At 46.0% G+C, this 21,264-nt stretch overlaps 1 protein-coding gene across 9 annotated transcripts in view; it reads right to left on the bottom strand.

Annotated features, from left to right (window-relative positions):
• Positions 1–21,264, bottom strand: part of SMOC1 (SPARC related modular calcium binding 1) — a 139,838-nt gene that overhangs the window by 338 nt on the left and 118,236 nt on the right. For 3 of the 9 annotated variants that reach the window (XM_075030517.1, XM_075030511.1, XM_075030514.1), the window contains 3 exons: positions 14,770–15,017; positions 6,607–6,657; positions 1,464–4,639 (listed from right to left, as the gene is read on the bottom strand). In XM_075030517.1, coding sequence (XP_074886618.1) covers positions 4,623–4,639; positions 6,607–6,657; positions 14,770–15,017 — 316 coding nt within the window. In that variant the 3' untranslated portion in view covers positions 1,464–4,622. Of the gene's footprint in view, positions 1–1,463; positions 4,640–6,606; positions 6,658–14,769; positions 15,018–21,264 lie in introns of those variants that run through there. The other 6 variants (XM_075030518.1, XM_075030509.1, XM_075030510.1 and 3 more) reach the window with 4 other exon arrangements.

Here is a 21,264-nt window from a genome sequence, read left to right as displayed (position 1 = left end):
CTTTGTTTTCAAGGTGCTTTCCAAACCAAGGACCGCCACTTCTGCAGATCCCGCTGTCCAATTTAATATCAGCTTTTGGAGGGTTGCCAAGTTATTTTGCCTGAAATGGCTTGTAAGGGCTGGCTGCTGAGAAGTCAGAAGGTCGGCGTGCTGCATGTGGATTTTGTTAGTTATGTCAAAGATGGGGGGGGAAGCAGGGAAGAAGGAAAAGTCTTTGGGCAAATATCACTGTTGGAAGCAGAGGCAGAAGCAAGCTCTTTGTAGTTCTTTTGACTTGCTTACAGAATGACTGCACTGCCAGGGAAGGGTGAAGGCCTCTCAGAGTGCCTTATGTTGACCCCAGAAACAGGAAGCATGACCAAAGAATTGCTCTTTTTTTTTTTTTAAATATTCTCTTCCTATTTTTAATTGAGTCTTGCAGAACCCCGGAGATGACAACTACTGCTTCTCCCTTAGCCCTCAAACTTGTTACCTTGGTAATGCAAGGAAATTAGCTCGGTTTGCCAGTTTATTCTTAACAAATCCACACTGGCTGTCACTCATCCCTGCATTTTCTCCTTTCATCACCGAACTTGCATCTAAGCCCCTCTTTGCCCATCTACCAACAATCCAGCCTGTGACTACTATACAAGCAGGAAACCTCCCTTTGGGACTGCAACTGCCTCCCCTTTGATGTGCAATAAATGAGTTGGCTCCTCATTAATTGCAAGAGATTTACATGTGATCAAGTGAAATGACATAGACAGTGATGAGAAAACTGGTCATATCTGCTAGATGGGAACGGTGTGTGGCCTTCTCTGTCATGGACCTCATGCTGCAGCCTCTGATGAATACCACCTCCCTATAGCCTAGGAAAAAGCGTGTTTTACAATAGCAGCAGCTTCGCAGCATAGCTTGTTACTTGTCATCTCTGAGGATTAAAAGGTTTTGGACAACAGCTGGAAGATACTATTTCAGGCTCCCATGTAGTGAGTCGTGACCTGCAAAAGTAAAGCAGGAAGGCTCACTTCTGAAAGGGGATGAGGAGATGTGAGGTGCAGTGCCTGCCTTCTATCCCTAGTTTAGGGGGACTGTGCTACGAGATCCCACTTGGCTGTGGGTCCCACTTTCTGTGGTCAACTCTACTCTCCTGCTGAAGCTTCACAGCCTTTCTAAGCAGCCTGGACAGATTCAGGCAGCTGTCATCACACCACCAAGAAGCACTCTGGGGCATGTTTTAATTCAGCCTGGAGGCTTACACACAGGAGAGAAACATCCAAGGACCTCAGATCCTGACCAAAGACTGACACATGACTCTCCGAGCAGGAAAGTCCCCTTCCCTCTCCTATGGCACTGTGTAGGTAACAGAATATTATGTGGAAGAGAGAAGTTCTGGAAATCAAGACTCAACAAGAAACCACCACAAGACACTGGAGCAAAAGTTATCTATTTTATTACAAAACCAAAATCAAACAGATGCCTTTCAGTCTAACAAACAATGCCATAGGCAGAAATGTGCTGGGGCAGGGTAAGTTCAATATAAACTCAGGCCATGGAAAGCGGTGCCTTCACACAGATGTATCCCACCGTAATGCAGTTCCCTCCGACACACTACACCTTTGGAGGATCAGCAAAAACAGGAAAGATTTTTGCTTCTGGCAGGAAGAGCAGATGACTTGCACTGCGGAGCCCTGGTTCTCTTCTCTGTCCCAGCTGTTTTCAGCTGTCATTCAAAGTAGAGCTGGAGAGGCCCAGGAGGACTGGAAGGATAAGGAGAGACATGCCCAGGGTCTGCTTCCAGGCACAACACTGACACTCCCCATGCCCCAGCTTCAGTAGGATCCTACTGACGCAAGGCAGAGCAGAAGAATGCTTACCACCGCCAGGTAAGGACATGTTTGGCCTGGCAGCCAGGTGGACTGGCCAGTTATCTGGCAATAAAAGCAACAAAGGAAGAGGGGAGCTGAGGCACTGCTCTCTTCTGATGAGTACAGACTGTTTGGACAACTCATGGGATGGGTTATATGAATCAGGACCAGTACTATCTGCATGATCTTCCAACAAACCCAGAACCCAGAACAAGTAACCTAACCTCTCTCCGGACGTTACCCAATCATGCTGGCTGGGTCTTGCATGCCAATGTGCAAGTGTTGCCAGCAGCTGCTCAGAGGCCCGTGCAAACCCAGCGAGTCAGGATGCGGGGACGTGGGACTTGTCTCATGGAAGTAAAGGGGAAAGCAATATAATGCTTGGACCCAAATCCAACCATAAGGTCAGCTCTAGCATAGCAACATGAATACCCACCAATACCAAAGCTAACATCAACAGCCAGCCCTTGTTTAGCCTCCTTGAAGAACTGACCCAATTTTAATTGCAAACTACATGTGAATGCAGGCCTTTTGGAGGGGAAAAGACACAAGGATGAGAAAAAAGAGATCTGCAGGAGGATCTACGTGACAGGCAGGAGTGTTGGCTGGCTGGTTTACTGACATTTCCAGACAAAAAGATGCAGTGACTTTTAGCAGCTCTGCACTCCCCCCGCAATCTTGTGGGGCATTGCCCAGCACCAGTGGCGGGCTGACAGAACTCCTATAGGCATCCAATTGGCTGCTTTTGCTGGATGCAACTATACATTAAAAAACACCAAACAAACCAAACACCAACCCAGCAGCCAGCGCTTTTAATTCCTAAAACTAGCATATTAAAAAAGGAGAAGGTTTTTTTTTTTTTATACAGCTGGATTCATTCTTTACTCCTACAATAGGATTAATGAGTGACAGGGACATTTCTAACTATACATTAAACCAAATCATTTCAACACACAAAAGATGTGCCCTGGGCATTTAGAAAGAGCAGATGCAATCAAGAAGATGGGAACTTGCAGGCCAAAAGAGCACATACATTGTATGTGAGAAACTATGAAGATCCAGCAGCAGGATCTGCTGTTGCTAAAGAGACGACTTCTTTATGTTACGGTGGTGTGACGTATACTTCAGAGATTACCAGAGGTGTTTTCAATCACACCAAATGCTTTAATTAGCTCCAATCTATGTCCCAGAATGTTGTCATCTCCGACTGCAGATTCTTGGTCCAGAGCCAAGTGTCACAAGGATCGCCAGGTCTGAAGCGGGAGCCTGCTCAGAACACCTCCTACGAACAGGCAAGTGCCGCCAGTGGTTCGAAATACACAAAGCGAAATGCTGTGTGTCCCATCACACTCTGCCCAAACCTAGGGCTGCTGATACGGGTGCTCCTGCCCTGCTGCTGACTTCACAATTGTATCTGAGATTAAGAAAGAAACTTTGGAAAAACTGCTGGTCGTTGAAACAGCCCCTGTGGCCTCCAAGAACACCAGGCTCCTCAATCCAAGCCTTCACTGTTATTGTAATGTGACACTGGAGTGTGATTAATACTGATAACAGTGAATCTGGTGAAGTGGATGCTCTAAGCTAGGCAGGCACACCACTGTGCAGGAGAGGAGCTTGGGATTCACAACCACCGAAGACAAGAATAGTCACTGCAGACAGACCTTAGCCAGTGAGCATGGCCCAAGCTGCAGTGTTGAAAGATAAGTCAACCAGACTCTTGGGGACCAGCAGCGTGATTGCGTCTTTCTGCACTGACAAATATGTTCTTTGCTCTTGAGCAAAGCAACAGGCAGGCTAATGCTGCTTTTAGCAGGCTTCTCTATTTTTATTGTCGTACAACATATATATGAACGTTTTGTCAGAGAGGAAGATGCAAGACTTCACTCCACTGACTCTTATTAGGCCTACAGCTCCCACGTCCTTCCTACAGCGTTAGATCCCCGAGGCATGGCACATCTTTGCTAAGCATGTCTTCTGAGCCTGGAGAGTAATGCATTTGCAATTCATTTCTGCCCAACTTGCAACAGGTGCAGAAACTACTTTTGTATGGCCTTAATACAACCCTTTTCTATCCCTACTTTAAGCAGCTTTGCAGTGCACCAATACTTAGGCGAAATCTGCGCTCTCTCAAAAGCCCAATTGTCTGTGAGTTGCACAGGGCTTTACAGCAAGAAAAGAAGGGGTTCAGCTGCTCCCAAGAAGCATCTGGTACCTGGGGTACTGTGTGCACATCTGCAAGCACGAGTCATGCTGATATACTCGCTCCTTTTTGCATGGGGGTGTTAAGGTTTGCAGCTGAATGATGGTTTGGTGGCAGAAATGAATGCATTACTGTAATCCATTAAATGCAAAGTGTTCCTCTAACCCTAACAGCCTTCAAAAGCAAAGGGAGGAACAGAACAGTGACTCCAACCCCTGTACAAGACAACTGTACAATTTACATATATATTTATATACAGTATATAAAATTCTCTTTCTTTGAGTCCCAGTGAACTCAATTTTACGTCATCAGTAGCTGTTCCAATTTTAAAAAGTCATGATCCTGCTTCCCCCCACTCTCCAAAGTATTAGATAATGGCATTGAAAAGCAATTAAAAACAAACCCAAACCCAAACCAATTATTAAAAAGTGCAAACGTTCTGGGTGCCACTTCTGCTACGTTGGATGTTGCTAATGCTGCATGCTTGCTCACAAGCAGCAAGGTGTCTGTCCGTCTGTCGCTGGATCTTTCTTTCCTTCGGGTTGGCTCCTGCCTTCCCTTTCCGTCTTCTGCTGCTACACCAGGCGACCTACTGAAAGGGTGGGGTGGGCAAGGAGGAAAAAAAACAAAACAGAAGCAGGGAAAGTGAGGAAAAAAGGCAAATTAAAACCAAAAGGGCACCTGACTGATAAAGATACAGCACAGCCTCTGCTGCAGCCGTGGCCCCAGAAGGCTGAGATCCCAGAGTAAGCTGTGAGGCTGAAAACAACCGGGGGCTAACGAGACAGCCTTGCTGAAAAAAAGCGTTGAATGAGTCACACGGAGCCCTAGGGACCGATGTATTTTTAAACATAAACCACCACCTTCCTCTCCCTCCCCCTCCTCGGAAATGGGCACGCAGGCTGGGGAAACAACTGGTCCGACATCTCTCCCTCTGCTCTTCTGCCTGCCACGGTTGATGCAGAAGCCTCCTGCCGCCAGGCTGCCCTGCCACCCTCTTCCCTGTGAGCCACGGTCAGCTGCCTCCTGCCCGAGCAGGCGAGCGGGCCTCCAAGGAGGCAGGGACGCAGGGCACGGGCAAGCCACCTCTCCCCACCTCTGCAAGAGCCCAATGCAGCGGTCTCCCTGCTCAGGGGTTCTCAGAGACCTGTCTGCACCAGGCGCTCCGAAGCCACTGAACCCGCAGCGGAGACGCAGCGTGCTTGGAGCTGAGGGTGCCAGGACCCTGCTGAGCTATCGGTGTCCCAGCGGACGGTGCAAGGGTGCTGCCTGGTGCTTCAGACAGAGGCGCACGGCCCCGCGCTCGTCTCTTCAGAAAGCTTTCGTTAAGCCCCTCATCAAAGGTTCTTAAAGAATCAAAGCTCTTATGGGATCAGAGCGAGAGCTCTGTGGATTAATTACAGGTGAAAACATGCTGAAGAGAAGGCAGAAGCGTGGATTTGGTTTTCGGAGAGGAGAAAGGTTACCAGACAGGCCTCACGGGGATCGGTGCTAATTGGCGTGCCCTGCCACGGGGGGTGAGTATTATCAAATGCAAAATTATTCCAGATAGTCATATTTGAAATTGACTGCACAGCTCTGCCAAAGGCTCTCACAGTGCTCAATGACCAGCTCATAAAAACAGTGGATTGACTTCAATGTCTATACATGCAAGGCAGTGGGCAGCGGGGATGACCTGTCCTACACTGAGCACTCCGAGTGACCAGGAAAGAGGTTGAAGCCAGAGTACGCAATTATTTGAATACCTCCGCTCAGCTTTTAGTGGCAGACAAAAATCAAATACGTGCTCAGAACTGAGGACACACCAGGAAACATCACTGCATCAATGTATAAGGCTTAGCTGATCTTTATCTTCAGTTCTCTGTTCAGCCCATCTCATCAGGACCAGATGAGGTACCCGGAAAAGTAAGGAGGATAGCAAGAAGTATGGGAAGACTTCTGTCGTTAAGCAAATATGTAGCCTAGGTCTTTTCAACACAGAAAGGAGTCTAACCAGACATATGTTGGAGGGCTATAGAACAACAAGTGGCAGGTGAAAGATAAGCAGGGGAGAGCTCACGGTTTCTCACAGTCCAAAATGAGAAGCACCCAATGAAACCAGGAGGCAGCAGGTCTAAAGGCAAAACAGATAGAAGTTGTTCTTCATGCCTGATGAATTCATTGGCACAAAACACAGAGGAGAGCAGACCTTCACTGGGACAGAGAAGAGTCTTCATGGGAACTTGTCCTCAGAGAAATGTAATGTAAACACAACAAATCACCTAAATCATTGCTTGCTAGAATCAGTGAGAATTGAGTAGGAGAGTGTTCCTCCCATAGCTGCTGTATCCTATTCTAATTCCCTAGCAACGTACTGTCCGCCCCAGCTAAAGACACAGTGCTGGACTTTGAGATGATGCAGCAGAGCTGCATATTATTATATTCACACCTCTTATGAACAACTTTGGTTTCCAGCTGTTTCTGTATTGCTATTCGAGAACATAGGAGAGCAGGGGAGACTGAATTTTGGGACACATGGTTATCACAGAAAAAAAGGAAACATTTTGACAAGATACTCACTGAAAGGGTTAAGGCCTTGTCTTTTTCCACTGGGAAAACTGCTCAGGCTACCTGTAAAATCCAAGAACCACGTTAAAGGCAATAAATGCCGTGGCATGACAAAGGAGCCTCCCCACTGTCTGCTGCCGGAGGGCAGGTTCAAAGGAGCTCCTCTGAGTGTGCACACAGCAAGTCCTGCCAGCGCTCCTTAAGATTCACATGCAAGAATCAGATTAATGTGCTTGAGATGAGAGATGTAAAATACCTGGTGTTGTAGGAGCTGAACGTCATGAAATCCAGAGGTGTGGTGTGGGTGAGAAGCAACAATTAGAAGGTTAAACTAAACCGTGGAAGGAGGAAGAAGAAGAAAGGAAGGATGCAAGTAGTGCCATGAAGTTTCCCAAAACAGTCTTTGCTAACAGCAAGCAAAATAATGTCACGTAGAAAGGGGGCAGCCAGAAAAGAGTGAAGGCGTAGGCAGTACAGATAGCCCAAGTTTACTAAACCTTTAGCTTGGGCCAAACAATCAAACAGGTGCCCAGAATCCAAGACCTGAACTGGCAGAAGGGCAGGGACAGACTGCAGAGCTGCGGCCGTGTCATGAGGAACAGGCAGGCCACCCTACATCAGATGGAGCTCGTGACGAGGGTTCTCCCCTCGGCGATAAACCTGCTCCTGCCATGCCCCGGGTACAGGCAGCTCAGGGATTACAGGAGCTCTCCAAAGCACGTCACGTTTCCTGCTAGCTACTTGGTCCGACTTCAGATGAGGGATTAGCTGGGAATGGGAATTCCTGCTCCCCCCAGAAGCACTAAGCCTGTTGCCACCCTACGCTGCAGCCCAGCCCAAGACTCATCTCCGCTTTGTGCGTGCGTCTGACCCGACGGCACGGCTTGCTTTGCACGTGAAGTACTTTGCACGCACTTTGCTCGGAGCGAGAGGAAGACGAGCAGCAGCTGAGAGAGCGGGGCTGAGAGGGGGACCCCCGGGGACAGGCGGCCAGGTGGGCCGCGGGGCAGAAACGGAACCACGGCGCAGGAAAAGAGAGGGCGAAAGAAAGGTGGCAGCGGCTCCGTTTGGAACGGGTCGCACAGCCCATCCTGCGGGCTTCAGAGAGCGCTAAAAAGAGAAAGCGTACGAACGCGGCAAGTTTTTTCCAGGCCTAAAAAACGCGGGGCCTGGACGAGCCGCAGCGGCCGGGAGCGCGAGAAGGCAGCCGAAAAAAAAAGCCCTTTCGCACCCAGTGCGGCTAAGCCTCCGGCGGGAGGTAACGGCAACAGCCGGTCACTAACACGGACCTGGGAAGCCCGTGGCTGTTATAGGGCAACAGCCCACCGTTCAGTAAGCTCCATAATGCAGAGTGTTTGCTCGGCCTCACAACTACGCTATTTTGGGTGACGATTCTAGCCACAGTGGAGTAGGCCGGGTGTCTTTCAAAAGGAAAAGCCCCAAGGAAACCCCGCCAGCTTTTTATAGGCAGAAACGATGCCTCAGACTTACTGAGCAAAGCTCTCACCTTTGATGGGGGAGAAACGCGCTACCACAAGCCCTATCTTGTGTTCTCAACGCAATACTGATGTCCTGATTGATACGAACCATCAGTAACTTTCCTCAAGATTAAAGGCGACAAACTACAGCACCTCTGCTGAGCTCCAAAGGGGGATATCTGAACAGGGCAAACAAAACCAAGCACTGACCCAATGGACCTCGTTTGCGTTCTAATCTAATTGTCATTACACATACTCTGAATTTCCTTTTTATTAACTCAGTCGTTACCTGGTTACAGTTTTCTCCCAGCCTTTCAGACCGTTGTCAGCTTTCTACCACCATCGGTCCAGAGGCCTTTCCCAGGTGACTGCTCCTTCCTACCTGCTCCCACGCAGCTGCTTGCACAGCAGTTGTACAGAGCATCCTCATTCCCAGAAGCCTCCCAAGCACGCAGAGAATCAGTTACTTCTGCAGATACTGAGCAGAAGGGTCCCAAACATCGCTGAATTAAATGTTTAGATTGTCCATTATTTTTCCTTCTTTCTGAAGCATTTGCTCAGCTCCAGTAGAAAGCGACATGCTGTTTCGTTATGCACACACCCATGCACTTTTTAATTAAGACATTCTGATCCTGTTTCTGGGCTGTGCTCTTGGTAGCTGGCTGTTGGCACAGACAGAGGCTGGGTTCCACCCTAGAAGTCCTCAAGGCCTATGAAGCGCGCCCAACACCTACCATCTGACAAGCTCTTGGATGGCAAAGCAATCACAGGATCTTGAACTGGCAGAAGGAAACTTCCCGTCAGCTGGCGGAGGGACATTTCTTCACTGCTTAATCCCTTAGCTCCTCTTTGGGCAGGCACAAAATGCTGACTTTGTCTTCTGAATTTGGAAGAATATAGAGGTAAATCTCAACTCCAGCATTTTGCAGCCAACACAACTAATATTAAGCCTTGCTCAGATCTACAGTCCTCCTCTCCGAGATCACTGGACTCCAATTAATCTTGGGTCCAGTAACTTTCCAGCAAAGCTTTACAGTGCGTGTCCATCTCCACTCAAGGACTCTGCCTTTTGACTAATGCAGAGAGCTAAATTTGTTCTTTGATCACAGATGGTTCCCCCCTTAACTCAGGTTGTGCAGACTGCACTGATGAATCCTAACTTAACAGGCTGTAAATCAGCCTGTTTTCCTTCCACAATTCCTCAGACAATCCTAGATCAAATGATGGCAAAGACTGTTCCTGATGTACCCTGAGCTACAAGCCCTCCCTGCCTGTTCTGTCCCACTTTAAGAAACTGTTTGCAGACTTCTGCAAGCCCTCAAAGGCTGGCTTTATGTTGCTACTCCATTCTGAGATCCAGGAATGGCATTTTTCTGAGTTGTCCCCGATAGAAACTCATCTGGTTTAAACAGAGGGGCAAGAGCTGTGCAAAGCGGCCACTAGACCTACCTGACTTCCCAGCCACTTTCTAGGTCATTGTGCTGGTTTTGGCTGGGATAGTTAATTTTCTTCATAGTAGCTAGTATGCAGCTATGTTTTGGATTTGTGCTGAAAACAGTGTTGATAATGCAGAGATGTTTTCATTATTGCTAAGCAGTGCCTACACAGAGTCCGGGCCTTTTCTGCTTCTGCAAGAAGCTGGGAGGGGACACAGCTGATCCCAGCTGACCAAAGGGATATTCCATACCATATGATGTCACACTCAGCATATAAAGCTGGGAGAAGAAGGGGACATTTAGAGTTACGGCGTTTGTCTTCCCACGTAACTGTTAGGCATGATGGAGCCCTGCTTTCCTGGGGATGGCTGAACGCCTGCCTGCTGATGGGAAGTGGTGAAAGAATTCCTTGTTTTGCTTTGCTTGCGTGCACGGCTTTTGCTTTACTTATTAAACTGTCTTTATCTCAACCCACCAGTTTTCTCACTTTTACCCTTCTGATTCTCTCCCTCATCCCACCAAGGGGGGGGGAGTGAGCAGCTGTGTGGGACTTAGTTGCCGGCTGGGGTTAAACCACAACAGTCCTTTTTGGCGCCCAGCAAGGGACTCGAAGGCTTCAAGATAACAACAGGTTTGACTGGAATGTGCTAGATTGAATTTATAGCTGTTATTGCTGTTTAGCTATTAAGTGGCAGGCTCCTGTGCTTGCCATGGAGCTTGCTTGCCTTACTGTATATTAGAGTCTAGTGCTCGTTAGCGGCTGCTTTTTGCTTACGCTGCCTGCTGTACTGCTGCACTGCTTATCATCTGACTGCTGTGCCTGGGTACGTTTTGATAACAGCAACAGCGATGTGCCTGGGCTGGCAGATGGCCAGGGCATCGCTGCTCCTTCTGTGCTGCTGGACAGGCTGGAACTCCAGTGTGAACTCAAAGGGCCCGTGACCTGTGGATGAGTCCACAGGTGAACAGGACACCCCAAAGCATCTGTGGCCATGGATAAGCCCATGCCAGAGCAGGTACATCTCTTGAAGTGTCTGTGGCCGTGGTTACGTCTGTGCCGCAGCAGGTACACCTCTAAAGGGATTGTGGCCCAAGGATAAGTCCACACTGGAGAAGGTACGCCTTGAAGCATCTGTGGGTAAGTCCATGCTGCAGCAGGTACACCTTGAAGCATCAGTGGCTGTGCATGAGGTCATGGTGGAGCACCTCAAAACCTGTGGCCATGGATAAGCCCATGACAGAGCAGGTACACCCCTGGAGAGACTGCAGCCATGGGTAAGGCCATGTTGGAGAAGGTTTACTTCTGAAGGGACTGTGGCTGTGGGTAAGGCACCGCTGGAGCAGGTATATCTCTGAAGGCATTGTGGCCCATGGAGAAGGCCATGCTGGAATAGCACCTCAAAGTGACTGTGGTTGTGGATAAGTCTATGCTACAGCAGGTACACCCCTGAAGAGACTGTGGCTCATAGATAAGGCTCCGCTTGGAGCAGGTACACCCCTAAGGGACTGCAGTCCATGGGTAAGTCCAAGCCGGTGCAGGGGCAAGGGAAGGAGTTCATTGCAATGTTAAACCCTATAACCTGGCCCAAAGGGACCAAGGGTAGGGATTGTAATGGATATACTTTTAAATTGTTGTAACCTGGGACTTGAGTTGCATGTCATAGGAATTACTATAGCAGGAACCACCCAAACCAATGAAGGACAAGCCTCACAAGAAGCAGAGCAAGTGCAGCAGTGACCCAACCTGACCTGGCTTTGGTGCCCAGGAACTCCATGCAACGCACCACCTCTCCTGTCCTGAGCGACCACCATAACAGATGTAGCCCAAAGCCATAGACTAAATGAACTCAATGGACATTCATGGATATTTTACAGGGGTGGTCCACAGACTAAGGGAATGATATCTGGGTATTACATCAAAGGATGGGAAGGAGGGTGGTGGTTAATGAGGTTCTACTGGATAGTGTGGTAACTGAGCATGACATAAATGGTATGGAATAAGGGGTGGAGAATGTGCTGGGTTTGGTTGGGATAGAGTTAATTTTCTTCATAGTAGCTAGTGTGGGTCTATGTTTTGGATTTGTGCTGAAAACAGTGTTGATAATGCAGAGATGTTTTCGTTATTGCTAAGCAGTGCTTACACAGAGTCAAGGCCTTTTCTGCTTCTCACATCACCCCACCAGCGAGGAGGCTGGGAGTGCCCAAGAAGCTGGGAGGGGACACAGCTGACCCCAGCTGACCAAAGCGATATTCCAGACCATATGACATCATGCTCAGCATATAAAGCTGGGGGAAGAAGGAGGAAAGGGGACATTCGGAATTACGGTGTTTGTCTTCCCAAGGAACCGTTGCGCGTGATGGAGTCCTGCTTTCCTGGAGATGGCTGAACACCTGCCTGCTGATGGGAAGTGGTCAAAGAATTCCTTGTTTTTCTTTGCTTATTAAACTGTCTTTATCTCAGCCCATGAGTTTTCTCACTTTTACCCTTTGATTCTCTCCCTCATCCCACTGGAGCAGGGGATTGAGCGAGCAGCTGTGTGGTGCTTAGTTGCTGGCTGGGGTTAAACCATGACAGTCATCACAAGGATAGAAAAGAGGAAGGGTTGCTGGTGAACTGGATAGCTGTTTTCCCCACTGAAGAACCACTAGCTGGCAGTACCCACATATTAGGTTACCACAGGCATCAAGAACCTGCTGAGGAGGGGAAGACAGACAGGACTAGGTATCTCAGACAGATTTGATCCTAAGCTGGAGAGAGCTCAGGTTTAGTTTTTGTCCTTATGAATATCCCAGCTGAATCCTCCCACATAAACCTTATTTATTTAGACTATCCAGTGCCCAAGAGGCATATAACAGTGCTGATTTATCTAAGCCCTGTGCTTCCTTCAAGCAACACTATTTCCATGTTTGGATGGAACTGGCCACAAAAACAACCCCAAAAGCAAAACACTGACAAAAATGCAGAAGCCTTAACATTTTTTTTCCTCAGCATCCCAAATCCTACAAAATTTGTATTAAGTTTTATTTTCAAAATCATTACAAGTGTTCAGTTTGCCTAGCAGGAGGCACACTCACCCGGAATGATGACCTGCTTAATTTTAGTCCTTATGCTGCTGGATACTCAACCAGGATTTGGAACATCTGAGGCAAGTTCATTTGTAATGAAGTATACCAAGGGGAAATGATGACTTTCCTTGCCTCCCTCCAACCCTTCCTCATACAATCCAGACCAGAAAAATGTTTCCAGCAAAGCTTTTGTTGAAACATAAACATTTCCATGAAAAGTTTTGTTTCATCTGACTGGCAGTTTACAACTGAAAGTACGTCATCAAAAAGGTTCCGAACTAGCTCTGGGCTTGGACCCACAGTGACCTCAGCCCCAGCAGATGTTTGGAGGCCATGGTATGGAGAAAGAAACAGAGAGCAAATACACGGACTAGTTGACTGACTGCATGCACCCACGATCAGGATAAGGGAAAGCTGGAGAAGTGGTAAGCTACTGATTATTTCTTAATTTAGAAGTTCTTGTGAATAGAAAGTAGAGCAAACACATCACCTATCACCTCACAAATTCATGACTTCTTAAAAAAGATCCATCACAAAGTTCCTTACTGCACCTCTAGAGTACTCAGTTTTTTCCGACATGTTAGTACCTGCTCCCTGCACTGCTTTCTCTACATCTTTTTAGCCCTCACCATCCATTAGCCCCCCTCGGTCCTCCTTCCACATAACTTACCCATTTATCTTTGATCCTCAAGGTCTATCAGGCCTTTAGTAGGTATGTGGAGCTGTATGATAAAATGAGGTCAGAGCCCCCTTTTGCACACAATCCTGTCCTCATACAACAGAAGAAACCATGAAACATCAAGGCTGTGTTTTCAGCAAATAGTTGGGCAATTGGGCACTCACAACAATGTCTCACTTTCTTTCCACTTCACACAGGCTCAAAGATTCACATTTTCTTCCTTCTCTCCTTCCCCCCCCCCCGCCCCTTTCCATAAACTAAATTTTGAACAGTTGGTTGGCCAAGGCAGCAGATTCCAGAGGGTCTTATTCCAGGCCAAATAGCAATAAAACTCATTTGGCATATTCATCTTATTGGGAAGGTAATAAAATTAAGGAACAGAGTTGCTATTTTGGTATGTCATTCCTCAGTAAGGTACAGATGACTAAGAAAAAAACTTCCACGGAGCTAGTGAAACTGAATGCTTCTCACAGCTGACGAGTAATGCAACAGGCTTATTATGATAACTAAGACGTTTACAAAGCACCTAGAAAAGAAAATTTCCCAACACTCGAATGCACCGACTCCCTTCCCACTTGTGCTAAACCTGAGGAAAGAACTAAGGAAAGGTTAAGCCTGGCGAAAGCAAGCTACCCACCCTTCCCAACTGGCACGATGGTTATAACAAGAGCCGTCCGCACAGCCAAAACACCTGCACAGGAAATTAGTCCCCTGGAATCTCCCTGTTTGCCTTCTCCTGCCAAGCAAGTCTGCCCACAGTCAAGAATGACTGATAATTATTGAATTTGGGTTGAACAGTTTCAATTCATAAAATTTCCAAAAATATCAATTTGGTCCAGGTCCCAACAGAAGATGAGGTGAAGATGAAAGAGGAAGAAAAGGAAGGAGGGTGAGTTGGTTGCTCAGGCACTAAACAGAAAGGAAAATACGTTATTCATATGCCCTATTTCTCCCCCAATCTTAAAGTGCAATTTAACTCTGAAGAAGGGTAATAGTACAGCCCTGCGCTTTCTGAGTTGTTCTCTCTGCGTCATCCACTTTCCTGCATGCTGGATTTAGCAATGAAAATAAATATTATTTCTGTTAGTCAACAGGGTCTCTGGAGAAGGACTGGGTCTGTGCTGGCTCATACATCATCCAACCTACATGGTTGAGACAACAGAATATTGTTAGTGTATTACTCAGAAGGGACCTGATCTGAACTACGGTTTCCAAGGACTTCTACAGTACAAGCAGGGTTCTGCGCAAGGCTCATCTTTTTGCCCTGTTTCTGTATAGTGCTTAGCACAAAGGTCCATCATAAGGGATGTGAGACAGAGCCATAACGCAAATAACGAACTACATTTGCATGGCAGGGTATTAATCCCACTCATTTTCTCACACAAACCGTGGCACTTTTGATTCACCTGGGAGAAAAGAGATTCCTGAGTTTGCTTTAACTCCATGGATTCCTGAGTTTGCTGTAACTCAATGTCAGTCTTTCATTCTCATGCAACAGGGAAGCAAAGGCACTCACCTCCTTCTTTGCTGACTCCCAAGCACCCCTTCAGCTCCTGAAGCGAGATTGACTTGTCCTTGTTGAGGTCACAGTAGTCAATGAAACGTCGGGCACATTTCTTGGGCTTGGCTTTCTTCTTTACGTAACGCTTGAAAGGCTTCAGCTCCCGCTTGTTGATGTCATTACTGCTGTTGTTGTCCAGCTGGCTGAAGTACCAGTGTACCACTCGCTCCTCCAGCGTGTGGCTGGGGTCTGGCTCAGAGAACCTGGAACAGAGGAAGCACAGGCCCCCGACAAGTGGGTGCTCTCACCAACGCTGTCAAGCACATGCTGAGGAGCCAGAGCTGACACGCGTTATGCCATACTTAAAGCAGGCAAAATACGCAGGTCTTACAATCTCCTCCTTTTAGCTGGGCTCTTTTGAGACACATGAACTTTTTCTAAAAATGTCCTTTAGCATTAACAAGTGGTGCCAAGAGATTCCCGGAGACTGATACCCTCAGTAGCTCCAGTTCTCCTCACACCAGTTGCTGAAACTCTGCCTAATCCCAGAATGATCTCTCTTTAGAGGGCAGGAGGCAACCTCCGTGGTCCTTTTGACCCTTGGACTCTCACTCAAGTTACCAGCAGGAAAGCCATGACTGTCAGCTGTCATGGTAGTTTCTGTGATAGCAACATCTAGACTTCAGAAAGGGAACAAATTCATTTCATGCAAGACACATTCATTATTTGAAAATGTCCTTGGCAAGATGCAACATTCCTGCTGTATCTATTTATACGATCAGAACTCCTGTGCTGTATTTTCAGCATATTTAATGCTTTTCACATGGTTGATTTATGTACAAGAATACCACAGCAGACAAGCACCACAAATCCATTAAAAGCAATACTACGGAACGGGCAACTTCAGTTTGCTTAATTTCTTACTCATTGTGATATTACAAGTTTGGCGTTATTTGGCTCACATTTTTTTTCTGTGGACAACAACAAACAATATCAGAGAGGAGGAGAAGAGGAGCAGGAGGAAAAGCAACAGCTGAAGATCCACAAACAGAGAATGCTGCCATTCAACGTCAAGCCAACACTGAACAGGCACTGTTATGTCGTACCATTTAAGCGGTGTCTGGTGTTCTGCAGCAGCAGTGGGAAAGGGGTTATTCCTCAGTGATACAGAGAACCAGGGAAGAAACTCTTTCTAAAGAAGAATTCTTTAAAAATCACACTAAGCTAGTCCGTCTTTTCTCCATGTGATGAGCCTGCCAACAGAGAAAGCTGAAATAATGCTGAAATGAGGCTGAGACTTGAGCCTTTTTCCTCACTAGAATAAAGCATTTCAGTGCATGGAAATTAGTGGATAGGTAGTCAGACACACTACACTGGCAGTGGTTGCTCTGACTTATTCCAGGAGACACCTCCAGCTGCTGCCTAATTCCTTCCCCAGCAGTGAGAGAGGGTCAGTTGCGTGCTGCGGGCAGCCAGATTCTGGTGTGCTTCAGCATTCTAGCTGATGGGGAAGTATGAACCCAGGTACCTTATAAAATGCACTTTAAGACTGTCACCAACCTTGTTTCAGATACTGGTAGGATATATATTTAAATGGTCACTGAAAATTTCTTTGTTGGGAACTGGAAGGAAGAAAATTCTTTTGACCTTCAAGTATGACCAGTTTTGCCTCTAAAATGCAGCTGCAGAGCCTGAAAAAGAAAAAACCTACCCTACTGCCATGGTAATTTAAATCACTAGCGAAGGGGAGTCTGCAACATGCAGAAAGCAAGCACTGGAGCTTAGGTGGAGATCAGAGATCCCCATTAACCTTCTCTGATAGCTTTTACAAACGAGGATACAATTTAGAAAGGTAGCCCCTATCCAGAGACATCTGGATCCTCGAAACAAGTAATCACACATAGTAGGGAGAGGCAAATAAACTGCACCACATTTTTCCCAAGGTTTTATTTCAAACTATCTCCTTCATCATTTAGTTTTTAACTGAGAAGCAGCCTGGCATTCAGTCACAGCATCTGGTCAATGTACGGTGGGATAAACACTGTGGGGGAGGAAGAAGAGGTTGGGAATCAGTTTGGCTTAGTCTGGGGAGCCAAAATACAAGGCAAGCCCCTGGAGCCACCTATGGACAAGCAGAAATTGCAAAAATCTCCCCAGAAAGCTAAGGGAGTGCCCGAATTTTTCAGAGCCTTGAAATTGCATGTGAAGACCAGGATGACAGGAGACAATAAAAACACATCCTGTGGCTTGTTTTTATGACATTTATGAACACAGTCACTGGCCTCTCTCCCTTTTGGAAATGAACTGGCTATCATTTGAAGACTAGCACATTTCCAACAGCCACAGGGAATTCCTGTATTGCAAGGGCCAATATTCTGCTTTTGCTGAGACAGAGGAATAAAACCTGAGCTTTTGCATGTGAGATTCCCCTTGTCCACACCTTTGTCTGCCCTGTTTCCTGAACGCCCATAACTGGAGAGGCAGAAATGGAGAAAATAGCAGAGCATCTTAGAACCAACAGCAGAAAGACGACAGGAACACGAGCTTCCCTTTACCTGCTGAAGAGACACTCAGAAGCAGGACTTAGAAGAGCCTCTTCTTCAGAGGCACACCAAGGACGAGCTCTGATGAGTTACCAAGAGAAGCAATATAGCTCTCTTTAGCACTTCCATAAAGAACATCAGGGAAATCCACAGGCTAATACAAATACATTGACTCATGAGGTGATGATATATCAATTTTTGCCATTACAAACATGCTGAGAGCTCGTGCTGAAAACTGCAGCATGCTAATGGAGCTAAAGGGAGTTAGTTTAATTGCTGTGATTGTAAGAGGAAGGAAGGTATAGCCATTTCTGAGTTTCTACCATTTCCTGTCGGCTGGCTTAGCAGGACTGCAGTTCCTGAGTTGGTTGCCCTTTCTGATGATCATCCAGAATCCCAGCACAGGAAGGATCCACATCATCTCAGTGCAGCCATATCTCCCTGGCTCGTGAAATTACATGATACGCTAAAGAAGGCTGAGGTTACACCACCATATCTAACTATCTTGACTTTTGACGGCTGCCCATGCAAGACACTTATGCACCATCCATGAAACAAGAATTGATGCAACTTCACAGCACTGCTAAGCCACCCAGCTTTGATGATGTGCCATGACAACAACCACACCTGCTGGGTCATCTGAAATAAATCTGGGGGCTCTAGCTGTCCTGCAAGCATAGGCTTTGCAGGAGTATTCCAGGGGAATTTCCCTCTACTACCTCTCCATTGCTGTTGCATGAGAAATAGATCAGCCCTCACGCAAACTTCGTTTGTTGGGCTGCCTCTCTACTCATTCAGACCATAAAGGGATCAGAAAAACCAAGAGAGAACAAAGCTGCTTTGTACATTCTTAAACCCCAGCAAAACAACAGTCAGTCACACAAAAATCCAGTGAATTCCAGTCTCTCACTCCAGTGCTGCAGCAGCTTTGTAAGACCTAGCAAAGACAGACATTACCAAAATGCAGACAGTCTTCTCATGTTGACTACATTACAGCTGTACTCACTTTTCTTCCTAATTGTTTCTCTTTAGCACTCTATGGCAAAACAATCAATCCTAAAGAATGAGTGCTTGGTAAGCAAAGAGCTCTGTGCAAGCTGATTTTCCAAATCTAACCTGCTATTGCTGGATTGCTGCCGTACATAAGCCAGCAAGTTTAGCTGCATTATGCAGCATAAGCCCACCCACAGTCCAACAATGAAGAGAAGCATGGTCTGTCAATAACAGTCTAGGACAGGGAACCTGCTCTCTCAGCTTTCTTACAAATTTGTTGGCATCAAGTATATAGTCTTCTCTAAGTAGGCTTTTGCTCCTCCTCCTCTATAACGTGCTATCGGCTCCCTCATAGGAGGAGAATACTTATTTCTTAGGTGGCTTATGCTTGGAGATATGGTTTAAGGTACTGTTATTTTTAACAATACTATTTTCCAATCAAGACACTTCCACAGAATACCTTCGTATCAGCTGGTGTAACTGGGGTACAGGCAGAAAGCAAAGAGGCTATGAAAAGACATGGGCATGCACTTTTGCAGCTGCACTGAATGCTGGAGCAGAGAAAGAAGAATATGCCAAAACATCAAATAGACAGCTTGAATATGCACTTTGCATGCAGTCTGTAATGCTTTCCAGCCCTTGAGGCCCCTTGCAAGAAAGGAGGAGTTAACTCAGTGGGAAGGAGCAGGGAAGAAGGGGAGGTATATAGGGTAAAGTATACAAAAGCAGCAAATGTCAGACATTACTCACATACAGAACCGTGTACAGTGTGCAATCACATTATCCTCCATAGAACTGTGCTGTCAAAGTGTAATATGTCCCACTAAATTTTACTAAGTAAACTGAAGTCCATTCCTACCAAAGCTGATCCTTTGCTCCCTGAATACTTGCAGCCCCACTGCATCCCACTGCAAAGGCTGCATGGACCCACAGTACTGTTGCAGTGACAGAAAATCCTAATACAAAATACTGCTTTGACAGAAAGCGAGGTTGCAAACTCTGAAGTACCCAGCAGATGACCACCTGTTTGAAGACCTTTAGAAAACCTATTCTTTTGTAATATAAACTTTATGTAGCAACAATAGCAGCTGAGGCAGAAGGAGGGGAGTAAGACCAGCCTAACATCACCCAACGGGACTGCAAACAGACACTATAAACCAGAGGGAGCTATTCCAGGATGAAAGAACACTGATGGACAAGAAGCTGCTAGCAGAAGTGACAGAGTAGAAAAAAAATTAGTCCAGCTTCCACTCCTAACACACAAGGTATGTTTGTGGTCAGGATGTCTACAGGAGTTAAAGTTGTAGGTTTCTATGAATTGAAAATATTTTGCAAGGGTATATACATTGCTTGGTGCTGTTGTTGAATGAAGAACAGATTGGAGCAAAGCTAAAGAAATGACAGGACTGACCCTGCCAGTCAACACCCATGACAGCATTGATGATGTCCACCAAGGTGCCTGTGGGGAGTGGTGGAAAGCAATGAGTTTAACAAATGGAATTAAAATTCAGAATTGTTCCTGCTCTGCTTCCTCTTTTTAGTCTCCTTTTCTTGTTCTTCGTGGTTGTCTATTCTAAAGTTAAAGGCTGTAATGGTGGAACATGGCTTGAATCAAAGAGTATTACTCTAATGGAATTGCAAAAGGATCCTGTATCTGTTTTATTATTCTCCCTTTCCTGTAGCCAAAGAATCAAGAAGCCAACAAAAAACTAAACTGTGTTCAGACTAAACAAAAGGGTACTATGCAGTCCAAATTCATTACGGGGAATGCATAATTCCTCTACAGTTAAAACTTAAGTTATCTTCCTATTACAGGCCCAGTTTCTTTCTCTCCTCCAGCTAAGTTGTGTATGAAACATTATTCCGAACACTTTTCTGAAGATTGTGGGATAAATCATTGAGAAGGTTTAAAAATCACCTCCCTTCACTCCTCATTGACTGTTCAAGATTGTCCTCTTACATGAACTCTCCCGTATCTTTAATTAGGCTAGAATTTCCATAGGAGCACAAAGAGAAGTTGGTATCCAACTTCAATTGAAATGCAATAGGAGTTGGGCATTAACTTCCCTGCACTGTTCGAAAGCGTCAATCTTTATTAAAACATGGCTCGGCTTCAGAACACCCTGGAGATGTGCTGAGCTGTGCTTGCCTGCTTCAAAATGCTCAACTAGAGCATGAAAGGGAACCTTGGGGGCAATTTTCTGAGGTATTTTTTAGGGCTATTACATGAGGAATAATTGGCAACTTAAAATGAAGGGACACAGCCGCTGTGTTACATGATAAGGGTGGCTGTTGTAAGCTGCCCTTTTAACCCAAAATTCCACAGGGCAGTAATATTTTTGCTGATAATGTAGCAAGCCATAGTGCACGTATTTTGGCAACTAAAGTTCATTTCTGAATTGGCAGGGACCAAAGAGAGTTTCTCAGATCAGGGACACCCAGGCTGGGATCCCCCTTTGGTCTATTTTAGTTTAGGCCCTGTGTGATATGAATACATCAGAGTTAGAAAATAGACTAAAATGTACTAAAGCAAAGTCTAAATTTTAAAAAGTCCTGCTCTTATTATATAGGATTTATACATAAACAATTTCAATGATGCGTTTTTTCAAAAAGGGTACTAAACACTGGTTAATAAACCAATTTCCTACAAGCGCTCCCTCAATTACTTTGAAAACATACAGTAACAAGATGTGCCTTGGAGTTATTACATAAACTTAAAATTAAGAATGAATTTTGCCAGAGATTTTCTGTTTCAAAAGTCTAAATGAAGTCTACTTGGCTATTTTGCTGTAATATAAACCAGGGCCATGAGGAAGGGAAGTTCTCATCTCATTTACATTATTGTAAAGCAAAAGTAACTCAATTAAAGTCAATAGCTTTGAACTTGCTTAAACGAGACAAGACCTATAAGGGATTACAAGGTCGTTTTAAGCATGCCCAATAAAAAAAAAAAGGTCTTATCAGGTTTTACTTA

This window comes from Buteo buteo, chromosome 6 (genome assembly GCF_964188355.1).
Source record: "Buteo buteo chromosome 6, bButBut1.hap1.1, whole genome shotgun sequence".
NCBI lineage: Eukaryota > Metazoa > Chordata > Aves > Accipitriformes > Accipitridae > Buteo > Buteo buteo.
The sequence above is the reverse complement of the archived record's forward strand: the minus strand, read 5'-3'. Positions and strand labels throughout refer to the sequence as shown.